This window comes from Scyliorhinus canicula, chromosome 2 (assembly GCF_902713615.1).
Source record: "Scyliorhinus canicula chromosome 2, sScyCan1.1, whole genome shotgun sequence".
Taxonomy (NCBI): Eukaryota; Metazoa; Chordata; class Chondrichthyes; order Carcharhiniformes; family Scyliorhinidae; genus Scyliorhinus; species Scyliorhinus canicula.
This window is the reverse complement of record NC_052147.1, coordinates 114,247,920-114,266,960: the sequence shown is the minus strand read 5'-3', so window position 1 is coordinate 114,266,960 and position 19,041 is coordinate 114,247,920. Positions and strand designations below refer to the sequence as shown.

Genomic DNA, 19,041 nt, shown 5'->3' with positions numbered 1-19,041 from the left:
ATGCTTCAGGCGTCATTATGAACAAAATGTGTTGAATGATAAAGAGATACTATGTACAGGCTATGCAGCCCCAGGCTGCCTTGGAACAGCAGCCCTGGCTGCCCCAGTCCTTACATGTTGATTCCATGGATTTCAGATATATTCTGCCCAAGAGAGGGATCTCGCCTCTGGGGCCGTCACTCACTCTCAGTGTCCATTTGTCCAGGCGAACTTCTTCCGCTGTGCAGTCTTACAGAGACAGAAACCACAATCACTACATCCCTCCCCATTTAACTCTTTTATACAATCTTCAGAATTAATCTACTCTCACTCAAATTCTAATTAAACATTATACACACAAGTTCGACATTTGTAAGTCAATGTAGCTATTTTTCAATGATGAGATCTTGAGGCCTGCATTTAACCTAACATTTCTACCACAAGTTTCAACTCTGGTCTTGTGTGGGACTCTTCCACACAGGCTTTTTTGCTTTTTGAGTTCTGTCCTAGACTCTGCATTGATCAAGGATTACATACTTCACTCTGTGGACAGTGTCACTCTTCAGTCCTCCGTTGATCCTTTTCTCTGTCAAACACCTTACTCTACAATGCATGCAGGTACCATCATCACAACCCAGCTTTACAGCTCATTCACAAATTTGGTCTGTCATTTGAGAAGGAAATGGTCATGGTATTCTATTCCTGGTACTTAGGTTGTGTATTAAAGTTCCTTTGCTTTATACCATTTTTATTCAGCATCTTTTCTATCAACCATGTTATCATATTAGCTCTATTAGAGTGACTATTTCAGCAATCTTGTTCTGGCATGTATTCTAAATTTCCTTCTCTGCCTGAATTGCTGCTTTTTCTAGTTCTCTCCAGTTTAGCTCAGTGGGCGATACAGCTGGTTTGTAATGCAGAACAAGGCCAACAGTGCGGGTTCAATCCCCGTGATCTGCCTTTATTTGATGATTAAGCTGTTCCCCTTGGTTTCTGACTCTTCTTCTCAGCGTGTTGGAAAATGGTTGCCTGAGTGAACTCCTGTGCAGAAACCGAGAGGTTTTCCGTGAAGGGCTTGGAACAATACAGGGGGCAAAGGCGACATTACATGTATATCCACAGGCAGTCCCAAAATTCTACAAGGCCCAACCAGTACCCTTTGCGTTAAGGCAGAAAGTCTATACGGAAATCAAAAGATTGGAGCATGAAGGAATAACAAAACCGGTCCAGTTTGCAGAATGGGCAGCACCCGTGGTGCCTATCCTTAAGCCAGACGGCTCGGTCCACCTTTCTGGAAATTTCAAACAAACAATGAATCGTCACTCGCAACTGGACAAATACCCAATTCCCCGGATTGAGGATTTGTATGCAAAGCTGGCTGGAGGACTCCTATTCACGAAACTGGATATGAGCCACGTGTATATACAACTGAAGCTGGACGAAGAGTCACAAAAATTCTCAACAATAAACAACCTGAAGTGCCTTTTTCAGTATACAAGATTACTCTTCGGGGTATCATCAGCCTGTGCGATATTCCAGAGGATAATGGAGAATATATTACAAGGGTTACCACTTTTCGCCATTTACCTGGAAAACGTCATCATTACGGCAAAAACAAAGGCAGAACATCTGCAAAACCTGGAGAAGTCCTTAGGAGGTTTTTAGCAGCAGACATGCACCTAAAGAGGGAGAAATTTGTTTTTCTAGCACCTCAAGCAACTTATCTGGGTTACAAGGTTGACAAGACAGGGTTACACCCTTTGGAGGATCAGGTGAGGGCGATTAAAGATGCCCCGGCCCCCACCACAGTCCAGGAGTAAATATATTTTTTTAGGACTGGTGCCCTACTATGGAAAGTTCATGCAGTACAGGGCTTCCATCCTTGAACCCGACACCAATTACTAAAAAAGGGGCAAGCCTGGGAGTGGCCCACCCACCAAGACAGGGCTTTCAAGAAGATCAAAGAACAGCTTTCCTCAGAGAACGTCTTGGCACACTACGACCGCAGCAAAGAGTTGGTGCTCACTTGCAATGGGTCTCCACATGGCGTTGGTGCAGTTCTGGCACAAAGAGGGCAAAACGGACAGGAGCGGGCAATTGCGTTTGCTTCCAGGACGTTAGCAGCAGCAGAACGAAAATACACCCAAATTGAAAAGGAAGGACTGGCTGTGATCTTCGCGGTGAAGAAATTTCACCAGTACTTGTACAGGCGGAAATTCACTATAATCACAGACAAGCCATTGCTGGGTTTTCTGAAAGAGGACAAAGAGGTTTCACCAATAGCTTTGGCCCAGATCCAATGCTGGGCCCTAATACTGGCAGAGTAGCAGTATCAACTGGAGCATCGACCGGGAACCCGGGTGGCAAACGCCGATGCACTAAGCAGGCTGCTATTACCGGACACCTCGCCATTAGTACCTAGAATGGAGGAAACGGTAATGACATTACATTTCCTGGATACCCTTCCAGAGGCCGCACAAAACATTCATTTGTGGACTCAAAGGGACCCGGTTTTATCAAAAATAAAACACATGCTGCTAACAGGGGAGATGGAAAGACCGGTCCAGGCAGAATTCCACCCTTACTGGAGCAGAAGAGAGCAGATCACTGTGGAAAACGGGATACTGCTAAGGGGGAGGGCATAGCGGCATTGGTAGGTCAGTGCCAAGAATGCCAACAAGGGAAGAAGGTGCCACCGGCAGCCCCGCTGCACCCATGGGAATGGCCTGTTAGACCATGACAGCAACGTCATGTTGATTTTGCAGACCCGTTTATGGGTTCAATGTTTTTGTAATAGTAGACGCCCATTCCAAATGGCTGGATGTCTAAATGGGCAGCACAGTACCATTGTGGATAGCACAATCGCTTCACAGCTCCAGGGTCCCAGGTTCGATTCCGGCTTGGGTCACTGTCTGTGCGGAGTCTGCACATCCTCCCCGTGTTAGCGTGGGTTTCCTCCAGGTGCTCCGGTTTCCTCCCACACTACAAAGATGTGCGAGTTAGTAGGATTGGCCATGATAAATTGCCCTTAGTGTTCAAAATTGCCCTTAGTGTTGGGTGGGGTTACTGAGTTATGGGGATAGGGTGGAGGTGTTGACCTTGGGTAGGGGGTAGGGTGCTCTTTCCAAGAGCTGGTGCAGACTCGATGGGCCGAATGGCCTCCTTCTGCACTGTAAATTCTATGTAAAAATGAACTCTGCAAATTCAACAGCTACCATCGAAAAACTTTGCACCTCATTTACAACTCATGGTATCCCGGAGGTGTTAGTTTCGGATGATGGATCAATTTTCAGCAGCCATGACTTCACAAAATTCATGAAGTCAAATAGCATTCGGCACATAAGGACGGCACCATACCATCCGGCATCAAATGGGTTGGTGGAGAGAGCCGCCCAGACCCTAAAAGTCGGGTTAAAAAACAGTCAGCAACATCATTAGACACCAAACTGTTGTGCTGGCTATTTGACTACAGGACAACCCCATAGGCCACAACGGGAATAGCACCGGCAGAGTTACTCATGGGCAGATGACTCCGAAGCAGGTTGAGTCTAATTTCCCAAATTTAGGCGGAAGAGTAAAGCGACACCAAGAGGCCCAATGCAGGGACCACAACAACACTCGCTGAGAAAGGCAGTTCAATGCAGGTGAAAAGGTATGGGTCAGAAATTATGCCAATAATAAAAAAATATACCTGGACCAGGTGCGAGCCTCAGATTCGTCTCCTCCTCCGGAGCTGACTCAGACCAGCATACCAAGGACCTTGGAGAGTCATCCCCGACAAACTATTCATGCCCCTCCGACACCACTGGTGAGGACATTGGACTTGGATATGGAAACCGTGGATGATGCCGCAGTTGTACCCCTGTCGCCGGAGGAAAGGGGTGTACTGCCCCTCAGGCGTTCCCATCAGAAAAGACTGGCGGCCAGCTGTTATACCCTCCCCCCTCCACGCTCCCATCGGAAAAGACTGGTGCCTAGCCGTTTTACCCCCACCAGCGCTCCCATTGGAAAAGACTGGCGCCCAGCTGTTATACCCCCCCCCCCTCCACGCTCCCATCGGAAAAGACTGGTGCCTAGCCGTTTTACCCCCACCAGCGCTCCCATTGGAAAAGACTGGCGCCCAGCTGTTATACCCCCCCCCCCTCCACGCTCCCATCGGAAAAGATTGGTGCCTAGCTGTTATACCCCCTCCACCCCTGCGATCCCATCGGAATAGACCGGCGCCTAGTTGTTATACCCCTCCCCCCTGCCTGCACTCCCATCGGAATAGACTGCTGCCTCCCTGTTATCCCCCCCCCCCCCACCGCGATCCCATCGGAATAGACGGGCGCATAGCCGTTATCCCCCCCGCCCTCAGTTCTCCCATCGGAAAAGACTGGCATCTAGCCGTTATTCCCCCCCCAATTCTCCCATCGGAATAGACTGGCGCCTAGCCGTTATACCCTCACCCTCCCCCAGTCCGAGGCCGAAGTGGAGGATCCGGACCTGGCGCAGGAGACCAGTGAGTCACGAGGACCACGGGGGCTCCTCGGACTTTGGGGGGAAGGGGTATAATGACTTAGGCCAAGCCTTTGAGATTGGCCAATTAGAATATGAGTTCCCTGATTAATGGCCCAATCAGGGAACCCCTTTCTCTGTATATAACAGATCCTCTGCACTCCCAGCATAGACAGCAAGCTGAATGCACCTGGTTGTTCGGCTGTTGGGTTTGTAAATAAAAGGAATTCTGGTGAATGGATTCTGCCACCGTGAACTTATTACATTTAGTCCAACGTTTTGCGTTTGCAATTCATTCAGTTTGTCTGTTTGGGTTTCTTCCAACGTGAATCCAACAATCTCCAACATTTGATAGCAACCTTTCCCTTCTCATGCTTTGCATGTTTTCAGAGAACTGACACATTCCTTTCGTTTTCACTGTTTCTTTTCTCTTCACTCTTCGTTCCCTTCTGTTGGGACTTGTCTTACTTTCTGACTGATTACAGCTTTATGTTTGCCTGTAATTCATTGCCAAAACGTTCAAGGAACTTCTCATGACAATACAAAAGGATGGAACACAATGGAGTCGTTTTGCCTTCAGCTCTTCACTTAGTCCTTTAGGGTCATCTGTTGCTTATTTCTGGTTTCTCTCCATGACTTCTACTGGGGCCTTTCAGTTTCCATCTTCTGGGGCCTTTCAGCGTCCTCCTTCCAGGATCTTTCAGTGCTTCCTTCTCTTCAGGATTTCCTTTACTGCCTACTATGAGTCAGGTGTTGCCTCTTCCTTGAAGTCTTGCTTAAGGATCCCTTTTGAGAAATACCCTCCATCTAGTGTCTTCACTGTTTTCCTTTCTCTTGTATTTTGTTCTTTCTTATGGTTGTTGCATTAAATGTTCTTCACCTTTAAATGCATTACCACTTCAAGATTGTCAGCCTTTTTTTTTCCACAAACAGTTAGCAGCTGCCGGTTCTCTCTCTCTCTGCTTTTCCCTTTTGCGCTTTTGAAGTTTTGGCGGGAAACTCCAGCTCTCCCTTTTGTACCTTTTTAAACATTTAAAACTCCTCTTTTTTATTTTGGCAGAAGACTTCCGCAGCAATTTCTGGTTTTATTTATTTTAGCTGCCTGGAGAATCTGCTTCTTTTTACGTCCTGGTCTCACTTGTTAATTTTGCTCCAAGATCCAGCACTGCCCGTTCAGGACCTTTTCCTGAAAAACAGAAGCTGGTCTTCTCCACTTCCCAAAATTCCGGCGTCTAGAGTCTCAGCCTCGTCATTTTTCTGTGCTTCTGGGACAAGTCCTGCAGTTCCTTGGTACATTTTCCTTTTGTTTACCTTAAACACTGCTCTGTACTCTCTTTTCACTCTCTCTGATCAAAAAAAAAAATTCCGCAGCAACTCTTTGGGCGTGAAATAAAGGAAACATTTCTGAGGGGCGCTATCCCATGGCCACACTGCGCCCGTGCGAGTGCCGGGACACATGCGGCTAAAAGCGCTCGCTATGGACTTTGTTCCCAATTAATTGAAGCGTCCCCAAGAGTCATTTGTGGTGGGTTTTGAAGGGTTTCCCTCTGGCTCTGTCAGCGAGTTCCCCACCGCTTCTAACCACACTTAGTCACTTTTTTGGATTCTGGGGAGTTTCTCACCGGTTTAGCCCACACTTGAATTATTTTCATCAGTGGGGAGCTGAACCCGCCAGCCGGACCGGCTCCTAGGAGTTCCTTGGGCTGCCATTTTGAAAGGGTGCCCCCATCTCTAAGGGAGCTTGAGTGTCCGACACCCCACCCCACCAACCCACGGGCATTGTCACTGCCCACACACATGGGCATTACCCCCTCAAGTGATGACACCCCGTTATGGGGTCTCTCTGAGTCCCCCCTTTTCAGGCCTTTCCAAGCCCCCTTCCCACCTTATAGAACACCCACCCTTCACCCCCCCCAACCATCCAAAGGCCCCTTCATACCCGCCCTGCATCTTCCATCACCTTTTCAGGAAGAGAGTTCCAAATGCTCATGGCCCTCTGAGAAAAAATAAAAACCCCTCATCTCCGTTTTAAATGAGCGACCTCTTATTTTTAAACAGTGATCCCTAGTTCTAGATTCTCCCACAAGAGGTAGAATCCGCTCCACACCCACCCTGTCAATACCCCTAGGAATTTTATATGTTTCAATCAAATTGCCTCTTACTCTTCTAAACTTCAGCCGATAGAAGCCGAGCCTTTCCTCATAAGACAATCCGCTCATTGCAGCATTAGTCTGGTTATCGTCTGAACTGTTTCCAATACATTGACATCATTCCTTAAGTAAGATGAGCAATATTGTAAACAGTACTCCAAATATGGTCTCACAAATGCCCTGTAAAACTAAAGCTCTGGATTATTTTATTAATGAAGGGTTGATTTCTGAAATGAGAACGGGCCACTTTCAGAAGTGTCAGTTAACCCAATTAACACCATTTTGCAGTCAACACCATTACCCGAGCTCCTCAAGTATACAACTGTCTTTCAATCACTTCTGGGTTATCATCATTGTTTGTAAAGAATGGGTTTCTGATGACTGCCCATTAATAGCTCAAGTGGAGGTCTTGTGGTGCACTGGCTAGCGACCCTGCCTCTATGCCAGAAGCTCCAGATCCCACCTCAGGACTTGACGACCAAGGAAGGTGTGTTCATAATGTGGTCAAACAGGGTGAGTCCATCAACCTGAAAATACTTCCCAAAACACGTGGTAGTGGGAGAAACTCCTGCTCAGCCGTGCTTGATGCGGAGTGGTGCCCCTCAAGCTGGAAGCCACTGGTGGCAGATTAGCATCCTGTTTTGGAAATTACCAGCTATGGAAACAGACAAAAGTCTGCCTTAGTGCAACACTTGGTGCAGGAAGAAGGGAGAAGATGAAGAACAGCACAAGTGACTCAGGTTTAGACAACAGGAGTCTGTGCACCAGAGCAATACTAAAGTCCTGCAGCTAGAACCCGGTTCAGAATTATTGAACGTATCATTGTCTTTATATTGCAATGAAAAAAATGCTGCTTTATCAAATGGAGCAATTAACTGCTAATAAGAATTCTACCCATTGTTTTCACCTGACCAACCGTGGAGTAAATTAACATTCACTTATGAATCTAACTGCCAGTTACACCACAGTAATATGATTTAATCATCAACAATTACAGCTTGAAGTGTGTAATTTACAAAATCACAATCAACCAACTCTAAATGGGCTGTAAAAAGTTTTTCCTCCGGTGAACTTTGCACCATAATAAACATAGGTGAGCTGTTACCTCTTGCCTGGTGAGTTGGTTGATGATACAGGACACAGTGGGGTGTTAGGTTATATCATAGCAAGAGCATAAATTCTTCATGCCACCAATAGAATACTTCCAGTATAACTCAGGGATATATATTAATTCATATGAAAGTATGCAGCATGAGATCTTCTCATCTTTCCACATAACCACCTAATCTCTAGCTTGAAGTTCAGGTAGAGAATTGGATGAAAACGGTTTAGGTTTAAGCAGATTTTCCCAAAGGAGCAAACCGTAAGAAATCCAACTGCAATCGGAAAAAGAGTTGCAATTTTTCCCAAGATGTAAAAGTGCCTGCCCTTCCCCTCATCAGAACAAGGTAGATGTGACTACGTTTTCTAACGTGTGATGACTAACGGGTGGCTGTCTGATTTTCCTGGTTTCGTGCCTATGCAAACGTGTCTGAACAAACCAAAGTGACGGGGCTGGATTCTCCATGGGCTGGATCCTCCGCTTCGCCGGCAGTGAACTCACGTCCGCGGATTTCCTGACGCCATGGGGGTGCCCACAATGGGAAACCCCATTAGCTGGCTGCTGGGACGGAGGATCCTGTGCCAGCGGGAGCGTGCGCACCAGAAAACGGTTGCGGCGGGACAGAGAATCTCTCCCACAGGCTTGAAAAGGCTAGTAGTTCTCTTTGAGCCTGCCCCATACTCATGGTGGCTGGAGTATCATGACTAGATATTCCCTACTCCTCTCTGCCACCATCAACACCAGCATGAGAGGAGGTTGTGTGGCTCGATAGGGAATATCCCTATCTCTGAAGCGGAAACCTCGGGCTGAAATCCCACTTCAGCACTTGTTGGGCACGGAATGAACATTCATGATATATAAACAGGTCGATGATCAGCCTGTCAACACTTCTCCTATTATCCCACAGAAGGAAAAAAAATGTGGATGAAGATAACAAACATCACCAGCATGCTCTCCCTGCCTCTGTAGTCATGCCTTAACCTGGAAGAAGCAAACGGAAAAAAAAATCAAAGTCCAATCAGGGGAAATTGTTCCGGAAAACTTTTCTTCTCCCCCCTCAGGTGATGAAAACCAATTCAGGGGATCAAATGTTAGCTGGATGTACATGTCCTCCCATCCCAATGCAGAGGAATGTCTATGGAAGATGTTAATTGGTATCTGCAGGCCTTAGTTTGTGAGGAAGTACATAATTTGAAAAGTAAAGCCCTCTCTTGTTTCTTTCATCTCTTTCCTGTTTCTGAAGTGTTGAAATTATTGAGTATGTCAAGTGCCATGTGTTGGGCAAATCAAAGGTTATTGTGGGGGGGTAGTTGGGAATGTGGAATTTGAAACACAAACAGGTCAACCGTGATAGTTTTTGAGTGGCGGCGCATGCTTGAGGGGCGGATTTCGTATGTTTGCATGCCTTGACTTTGCAGAGATAATGCGCGCAAAGATGTGCATTTTTTTTGCTCCCTCGTTCATTCGTCCTGCTGTCATACCTGCGATGAGAAGGTACAGACTAGGAAGTCTGCCTGAGACAGAAAATGGATGTCTAGAATCACACCTCGCAGTGAATTCTCCGTGTATCGATTATGCAGGCCAGCTGACCACGAGATGGAGTTATCACTGATGAATTCGAAGTCTGGGTATCTGGAGTGTGGAATCGGGTGGAGAAATAGAGGAAAAAGAATGAGAAAAGTGGATTAATAGATCTTCTCAATCCTCAACACAATCCGTCACCTCAAGTGAAAATAGCACTTTATCATGGAATCCCTACAGTACAGGAAGCCATTCTTCCCATCTGGTCTGCACCAAACCTCCGAACAAGCACCCTAACTTAGCCCCCCGCCCTATCCCCATAACCCCACCTAATCTTTGGACACAAAGGGCAATTTAGCATGGCCAATCCGACTCACCTTAATGCAAGTCACAAATCCTGCGTCCTATATTTCTTTCCAACAATCATCATTTACAATTGGTCCCACAATCATAGGAACTGACCGTACAATTGCCAGTCCAATTCAGCAAATATCGTGCTAACCTGGGACAATCATTCTGATCAAATTATGACAAAAAACAACTGCCAAGGTTTGGTTTCAGAAAAACGTAACAACTCTGAAGAAATAACAATCAACTGATGGATCAAAAACCTAAAGGTTGCCGCAGCACGTCAAGTGCTGCATATGTGTTCCGACTGTGGAATGCACCATTGCACAGCCAATCATGGCTGTTCAGCAGATAATGCTAGCTCTATGATGCCAGTGCGTTTAGTGGGATTTAGAACCAATGACAGGTTAGATATCCAACCAGAGTTGGATAAAAAAATACAGCTAATTGAACATAACAGTCAACCAGGAGTAGTCACCAAACGTCACGTTCTGAATTGACTGTTAGCACTTCAAAATCTCCCATTCTTATTCAGACTTCCATCATATTATGATGTTTCCTCTTGCGGGAGAATCTAGAGTTAGGGGTCACTGTTTAAAATGGAGATAAGACCAAATGTTTTCTCTCGGAGGGTGGTGAGTCACTGCAACTCTCTCCTTGCAAAAGGTGGGGGAAGCAGAGTCTTTGAATATTTTCATGGTTGAGGTGGATAGATTCACGATAAACAAGGGGTGGACAATAGGTTATCAGGAGTAGGCAGAATGCAGTTTTAAAGTTACTATCAGATCAGCCGTGATCTTATTAAATGGTGGAGCAGGCTCAAGGGGCTAAATGGCCAACACCAGTTCCTTGCTCATATGTTCGGATAATATTATGGAATTAATATTGTTCTATTAAAGAAAGATGATTGCAATGAAGGACGGACAGCTTGGCTGAAGGAAGCAATCAGGTTCAGCCCTTCCAAGAAGTTGCTTGGCCACAATTCCTTCTGTAACGTCAGTCCCAATACTTCAATTTGACCAACTAGTGCGAGGTTTGAGTTTAAGACTTTAAAGAGTTTTTGGAGCAATTTCCTGACTTGGCTGATGCTGCCAATGAGCTGTGCAAATTTAATACTTGGGCTCTTGGGAATAAGACTGCTGAAATATTTCAACAGTTAACAAGCAATTGTAATAAATACATGTTCAAATTACAAAGTTGTGACAATATATTGTGATTGGGTGACTGGATTGCACCCATATTCTGCACCATTTAATAATACATTTCAGCCACGAGTACAATTATCCAGTGCCTCCATACCACAATCAACATTCGACATGATATACATTTCATACGCTATTTTAGGATTTGATTCTCACATTAAATATGGTTACAAACTCTATTAATTTGGGTTGTTTTTGCACATCTGAAAATGGAAAAGAGAGATATGGACCCAAACTCATGGTCTGCATAAAATCCCCTGCAGTCTGTTTTTCTCACAGTCGTTTTCTTTGGTCCATTTTCTTCTGGGGCGTTGTTTCATTTTACTCTTTCTCTCTCTTTGCTTCACTTATCACCTATTTATCTGCTCCAACTTTCTCTGATATTTTTCCCCCCACCTCTCACCCTCTTCATGTTACGGAATGAATGCTTTCCCTACCATTGGCTTTTACCTCACATCTCTTTCTGTCCCCAGCACCAGTTGAAAGTTGCTCCATGTGATGCCTAATTTCAAAACCATGCTCTCCGAGAGGATGCACTTGATTTAAAGATTAGAGATGTTGAACTGCTTAAGTCATTTTCAAACAGTCATTGGGTGTTTCCCCCACCTTTTAACACATTTGATAGGCAAACAATAACATTATTCAGCTACATGTGTATTTACTCATAGCTGCATTTCAAAGGGAGTTAATTGATTGCAAATCCACAATACAGCCCCCCCGGTGACACATTCTAAAAGATGATATGAGGGCATTTTTTTTGTAATATCCTCTGGGGGATTTTCTCTATTAATGGGAATACTATTCTGATGAATAACTAATTATATGACACATGATGAATAGTACTGGGCAGAATTGTTCTTTGACGTCTGGTACTCAAGGTTGATGTTAACTAAGACTTAACGTGCCTCATCAAAAGTAAGAGTCATAGGGAAAATGCCTTTGGTCAGTTTTATTACTGCTCAGTATTCATTAATGTGGCACCATAGTGTTTAGCCAATTGGAAAGGAACTATGAAGGATAACCGATATAGAAAACAGAGTCGTCAGGCAATGCAGTGCCTGCTTTGTCCCAGGATGAGAATTGATTGTTGGAGGAACATACAGTGAACTTTCCTCTACATCTAATTATGTGACACCCAACACTGGGATGGCTACTCAAAAAAAGTAATGGAAATATTTTCCATTCCTGACACCTCAATAAAATTCAAAAATTTCCCATGGAACATTATTTAACAATTCATTTGTCAAAATATTAAGGCAGGTCTGTCACAATTTAGGTGGTAGATTTTATGCACCCGACCAGCACTGTGTGCGATTCCCATTGATAGTTCCGGCAGCAAAGTGGCTCCGCCCGCAATTTTGAGGCCTCGCCTGAACTCCAAATTGCCCTCCTTGTCTCCAGTTGGTAACACTCTCACCTCAGGAAGTCAGTGAGTTATGGTTTCCAGCCCAAGTACACAGACTCCTGCCCAGCATCTAAGCTGACACTTCAGGGAATACTGCACTATCAGAGACCCTGTCCTTCGGATGAGACATTAAACCAAGGCTACGTTTGCCATCTCGGGTGAATGTAAATCATCCCATTTCCAAGAATAGTGACAGAGCTATCTCCTGGCGTGTGTGTATCTCACAATAAATCTGCAACCAATCACCAGCATCTGGTCATTTTCAGTTATCTGCAGCCTGCAGTGTGCATATTGGCTGCTACGTTACCCACATTACAACAGTGACAATATTCCAAAAACAAATGCAAGTTCTTTTCTCTTTATTTCTTCCAATGAAGAATGCCAAGTTGGTGTCTCAAAAGCAGGGTAAAAGCTTGTATCTCAGCATTTTTGGGACCGTTACTGCCCAGTTTGTGCCAGACAGGAGAGCTGGAAATTCAGCCCCAGATGTCACAATAGCAAATTTATGTGTCGCGTTTTAGGGCACAACGTTCTGTCTATTAATAAACTTATGCATCATGCATCCTGTGACTTTCCTTAAACAACATCCTCGAAGATGTCACTGGTTCATTTTTTAATCCACCTGTGATGAACTGCTGCAGCACTTTAACCCCTTCCAGTTGCTCGTCCTGCAATCCCTCCATGTTCTTCCCCAGCACTATTTTTGCTGTTTTTTTCCACCACCATTTTAACCTCTGGAGTCAGCTTTTCATTGTCCAATCTCACTTACCCAGTGAAGGGCAGATAACAAATTTGTGAGGAGGTGCAGGTGGCGGGCAGAGGTCGGGGCAATTACAAAACAGGAAATGAATGGAGATAAATATTCTTTTAAAATAATTTCAGTGAGAGATAAAAGGGGAACAAACAAATTGGCACTTTTCTTTCTGATTTCTGATAAATGAAAGAGGAATGTGCATACTGGCGCCTTTGGAGAATTTACTGGCCCCACCAAGGGGTAATTTTCTACCAATCTGGCTTATTTTTTCTCAGATGTGTTTGAGACAGTAGTGAATAAAAATGTTTTCTTTGAAATGTACCCTTTTATACAAAGCTGTATAATGTGGCTGTCATAAGCAAAGGGGAGATAAGGGTTTGTACCCCTGCCCTGCACTCATGCCCCCCCCCCCCCAAACCCACCCACACAGCCTTTAAATGCCCTTGCAAATCTGAGGAAACTCTCATGGTGTCATTCACAGGAGCTTGAAGCTGCTTACTTTGACTTCGCTTCCTGAAGTAGGGTAGGGTCGTCGGTGGCGAGGTAAACACGTTTTTTGTCAACCTCAATCTTGCGAGTCAGAAACTTGTAGTGTTCCTCCACGTGCACCATGTATTCTTCAATCGGATGATAGGCTGCCTCAGTTCCAACCTTGTCTGTGCGACGCACATGAACACTGGTGAGAAAAGAAAGGGATCAGTTTTCCTCAGTTTGCTTTCCTGCTTTATGAAGCTGGCGATAGCTGTTGGGAACTGCTCAATGTTCCGCAGATTTGTGAGATAAGGATGTAAAGAGATGAAGTAATATAAAAACCTGTTGGGTATTCAGCAAAGAACGTTTGATGATGCATCAAAATAGATTATTGATAAATACATTGCTTGTATGACCAGGTAGGTGAATTAGATTCTTAAAATAAATGTCAAAAAGGCAGAGTGTGAGTTTTAGTGACTGTAATAAGGTGGCTGTGACCAGCAGACCTCTCCAATTAGACACAAAGGCCCCGCTCTTCATGGCAAAGATTTAGTAGGTGCATGTTCTAGAGAACATTCAGGAAATTACCAACAATTTCACAACGAGAAATGTAACATAATCTAGATTGTCACAGAATTTCTATAGCACAGAAGGATGTTATTCAGCCCACTGTATCTGCTCCCCTCCCATGAACAATTCACCTTGTGTTATTCTCCACTCCCCACCCGCCTTCTCCGCAGAACATTACACATTCTTCCTTGTTTGATAACAAGCAAATTTTTTTCTTGAAATCTTGAACTTGCCTCCACCACTTTCTCAGGCAGTGCATTCCAGACCTCGGCCCAGTGCTTCCCAAACTACTTCCCACTCTGGCCCCATGTTATGGCTTGAAAACAGCTGTGGCCTCAAAGTCTGAGCCAGGTCGGGGGAATGGATCTGTGAGAGTGTTGTGGTGAGAGGAGGACTGGGAGAGTTGGGACACTAGGTGCATGGGGGTGGAGTTGGTGGAGAACTCTAGTGGCGTGGGGAAAACTGTTAAGAATTGGGGAAAATTTATATTGAAAAACGAAATTGGGATAAAACAGGGAGATGTCTGAAGAGATGTTGAAAAGTGAATTTGCATGTGAGCTAGAAAAGCAAGTGTTTACCTCGGTGACTAGAGGAGAAAAAGGGGTATAGAAAAAGTCATTTCTAAGTGGAGAGATAAAGAAACTGACACATATGCAAAAAGCCGACTGAAGACGGTTTTCCCACATGTGGCCGAATAACCTGTGCTTGGTAATTATTTGCTGGATTTGGCTCGTGGAGTTAAATAATATTGGATGTTGTTTCGGAACAAAGGGGTGACTCAGGGTTCAGAAAATGTAGGTAATTGTAACCAAGGGTAAATTTCCTGTAATACTGTGTGAGTATAGCCATCAGTGTACACATGTGTTATAATGTATTTTAGTCCTCTTGCAGTGTGTTTTTTCCATTTACGTTAATATTCTTTAATAATTGTTCACACAATGACTGGACTAGTACTCCCTGGTTCATGTATTTTTCTCACAGTATACCAAATTACCCGCCTGGATTTTTGGGATACTCAGTGGGGCACTTAACAGAACTGTTAAACAAAAAGCACCAAGCTTTCATTGGCTTTTCCGAAACTAGTATCAGATCTCAAAGATCAGTTAGTTTGGCCACGCCCTCCATTAAAAAACCAGAAGGATTTGAAGGGGGCTCACACTTGGGAACACTAGGTCAGAGTTGTATGGTAGCCACTGCTGCCTTGAAGTCTGTGACCCCAAAACATCACCTCATGACCCCTGTAAGGGTCACAGATCACACTTTGTGAAAACCCTGCCGTAACCATACGCTGCGTGAAAATGTTTTTCCTCATGTTGCCTTTGCTTCTTTTGCTGATATTAAATATTTTATCGATATTAAATACTGTATATCAAAGGTGGCTGGTCATGTGGTGCAGGGGGTAGTGTCGCTGCTTCTGGGCCAGAAGTTCCAGGTACCACTTTTAGCTGTGTCAGGCTGAGCCTTGCGCATGTGGAGGCGGTGTTGATCCTGTGCAGTGCTTCGCTCCAGAGTCCCCACCCTATTTCAATCCCCAGGTCCTCCTCCCATTTCTTTCTTGTTGCGCCCAGTATGGTGTCAGCCCTCTCTACCAGTCGGTCATAGATGTTGCTACAGTTTCCTTTATCTAGTATGCTTGTGTCCAGTAACTCTTCCAGTAATGTCTGTCATGGCGGTTGTGGGTACGTCCTTGTCTCCTATCGTAGGAAGTTTTTGAAATAGGGCAGGGCAAGTGACTGAGGTGATGGCGGGGGACCACTTTGGGATCAGTGACCATAGTTCTATTATTTTTTTAGAAAGTGGGCAGCACAAGTGATTAGCGCTGTGGCTTCACAGCACCAGGGTCCCAGGTTCGATTCCCTGCTGGGTCACTGTCTGTGTGGAGTTTGCACGTTCTCCCCGTTTTGTGTGGGTTTCCTCCGGGTGCGCCGGTTTCCTCCCACAGTCCAAAGACATGCAGGTTAGGTAGATTGGCCATGATAAATTGCCCTTAGTGACCAAAAAAGGTTAGGAGGGGTTATTGGGTTGCAGGGATAGGGTGGGAGTGAGGGCTTAAGTGGATCGGTGCAGACTCAATGAGCCGAATGGCCTCCTTCTGCACTGTATGTTCCATATATGTAACTATGTATGAGTTGTAGATACCTTAGCTCGTTCCCCCTGGCTAGCTGGAATTTCTCTGTCAGTTCGATCAGTGTTGCGATCCTGCCGCCCCTGACTGTCAGTGTCCCTCCGTCCTGCCCCCACCTTTTGAAGGTGGCGTCAGTCAGCGCTGGTGTGAACCTATGGTGTTGCAGATGGGAGCTTTGCCCGACATTTTGGTCAGGCCAAATTGCTGCTGTAGCTGGGTTCCAGGATTGGAGGGTGGCTGTCACCACTGGGCTGCTGGAGTGTTGTTTGGGTGGGGATGGGAGTGCTGCCGTCACGAGGACCCGGAGGGAGGTCCTCATGCAGGAGGCCTCTTCTGCACGCACCTACTCGGCTTCTGGCTCCTTGATCTATCCCCTTACTTGCTCGGCCGTCGCCGTCCAGTGGTAAAATTGTAGGTTTGGGAGGGCTGGTCCCCCCCTGGATTTTGTTTTTTGTAAGACCTTCTTTGGGATCCAAGCATTCTTCACCCCCATACGAACGCCATAATTAATTTGTCCAGTGCTTTGAAAAAGGCCTTGGGGATGTAGATCAGAATGGATCTAAACAGGAAGAGGAACCTGGGCAGTACGTTCATTTTGATCGTCTGGACTCTCCCCGCGAGGGAGAGCGGGAGTGTGTTCCATCTTTGCAGGTCCTTTTTAACTTCCTCCGTCAGACTGGTGAGGTTCCATTTGTGGGTCTCTTTCCAGTCATGGACTATTTGGATCCTCAGGTAGCGGAATTTGTGTCGGGCTTGTTTAAACGGCAGTCCTGTTAGTGCTGCCCCCCCTACTTGTGGGTGTACTGGGAAGATCTCGCTTTTGCTTATGTTGAGTTTATAGCCCAAGAAGGCACCAAACTCTTTCAGGAGCGCGATGATTCCGTCCATGCTGCTTTGTGGGTCCGAAATGTAGAGGAGCAGGTAATCTGCATAGAGTGAGACTCTGTGCTCTCTGCCGCCCCTTCAGATTCCCCTCCAGCGTTTTGCTGCTCTGAGTGCGATTGCTAGTGGTTTGATCGCTAGAGCGAACAGCAGCGGGGACAGTGGGCATCATTGTCTGGTGCCCCTGTGCAGCTGGAAGTATCGGGAGTTGGTGTTGTTTGTCCATACGCCTGCCAAGGGAGCGTTGTACAGGAGCTTTACCCAGGAGGTGAGCCCTGTTCCAAGCCCGAACCGCTCCAGTACCTCTATGAGGTATTTCCATTTGACTCTGTCGAAGGTCTTTTCTGCGTCTAGGGAGATGATTACCTCTGGTGTTCTCTCCCCGGAAGGGGTCATTATCATGTTCAGCAAGTGCCTGAGGTTCGAGGTAAGCTGTCTACCTTTGACAAAGCCCGTCTGGTCCTCTGTGACCACCTCGGGTACACAGTCTTCTAGGATTTTGGCTAGGATTTTGGCCAGTATTTTGTATCTGCGTTCAACAGTGAGATGGGTCTGTATGACCCACATTCTGTTGGGTCTTTATCTTTCTTAGGTATCAGCGAGATTGAGACCTGTGCTAGCGTGGGTGGCAGTGTGCCCCAAGCTAGCAAGTCTGAACATCTCCCGCAGGTGCGAGGCCAGTGCTGTCGCAAATATTTTGCAGAAGTCCGCCGAGAACCCGTCTGGTTCCGGCGCCTTCCCCGCCTGCAAGGAGCTAATGCTGTCCATGATCTCTCCCAGTGCTAGTGGTGCTTCCAGGCCCTGATTTCTATCTTCCTCCACGACTGGAATGTCCAGTCCATCAAGGAACCATTTCATAATTTCATCCTGGACTCCCCCATTGGGGGCTCTGAGGTATACAGCCCTTGGTAGAAGGCCTTGAAGGTTTTGTTAATCTTTTCTGGTTCTGTTTCTAATGTGCCTCTGGTATCCCTGATTTGTGCAATTTCTCTGGTGGCTGCCTGCTTTCTCAGCTGGTGTGCCAACAGGCGGCTAGCTTTGTCTCCGTGTTCGTACAGGGTCCCACGTGCCTGGTGGAGTTGGTGCACTGCTTTCCTGGTGGAGAGTAGATCAAAGTTCCTTTGTAGCTCTTTACTCTCCGCCAGGAGCTCTACGGTCGGGGCCTTGGAATATTTACGGTCTACCTCCAGTATGGAGTCGACCAGCTGCTACCTAGCCGCCCTTTCCTCCCCAACTCTTTGCGCTTTGAAAGCAATGATTTCCCCTCTTAGTACGGCCTTTAGCGCTTCCCAAAAGGTGGAGGGTGAGACCTCCCCGTTCTGGTTGTTCTCCGTGTACTCTGCTATGGCCCGCGATATCTTTTCGTTGAAGGCCTTGTCTGCTAGTAGGGCAATGTCGAACCTCCATGTGCGACGTTGGGCCCTTCCCGTCTCTAGCCTCATGTCCATGTAGTGTGGAGCGTGGTCTGATATCACAATTGCGGAGTATTCCACTTTGTCTATCCCGGAAGCACCATTTTCCCCACCACAAAGAAGTCAATTCTGGTTTATACGTTGTGCACTGGGGAGAAGAAGGAGGACTCCTACTTCCCTGGGTGGGTGAACCTCCAGGGGTCCACCGCTCCCATCTGTTCCATAACGTGACTCAGTTCCCTTGCCATGCTTGAGGTTTTCCCCGTTTTGGAGCTTGATCTGTCAGTCATTGGATCCTGTACACAGTTGAAGTCCCGCCCCCCACGCCCATGATTAGTCGGTGCATCACGATGTCAGGGATTTCGGCCATGGTCTTCTTGATGAAGCTCGTGTCGTCCCAGTTGGGTGCGTACACATTAACTAATACTACCGGTGCCCCATCCAGGGCCCCGCTGATCATGATGCACCATCCCTCTGGGTCCGTAACCGTCTTTGTCGCCTTAATCATCGTCCTCTTGCTGATCAGTATTGCCACCCCCCTGGCCCTCGCCCCATAGCAGGAATGGTAGGTTTGTCCCACCCAGCCCTTTCTTACCCGCAGTCGGTCCTGCTCTCTCAGGTGT

At 46.3% G+C, this 19,041-nt stretch overlaps 1 protein-coding gene across 12 annotated transcripts in view; it reads right to left on the bottom strand.

Moving 5' to 3' along the window:
• LOC119957306 (alpha-(1,6)-fucosyltransferase) overlaps positions 1–19,041 on the bottom strand; it is a 933,359-nt gene that overhangs the window by 16,619 nt on the left and 897,699 nt on the right. For all 12 annotated transcript variants that reach the window (XR_005458786.1, XM_038785197.1, XM_038785250.1 and 9 more), the window contains 2 exons: positions 13,458–13,634; positions 9,210–9,360 (listed from right to left, as the gene is read on the bottom strand). Coding sequence is in view for 11 of the 12 variants with exons in the window: in XM_038785197.1 (XP_038641125.1) it covers positions 9,210–9,360; positions 13,458–13,634 (328 nt within the window). In the remaining variant the exon portion in view is untranslated. The remainder of the gene's footprint in view (positions 1–9,209; positions 9,361–13,457; positions 13,635–19,041) is intronic.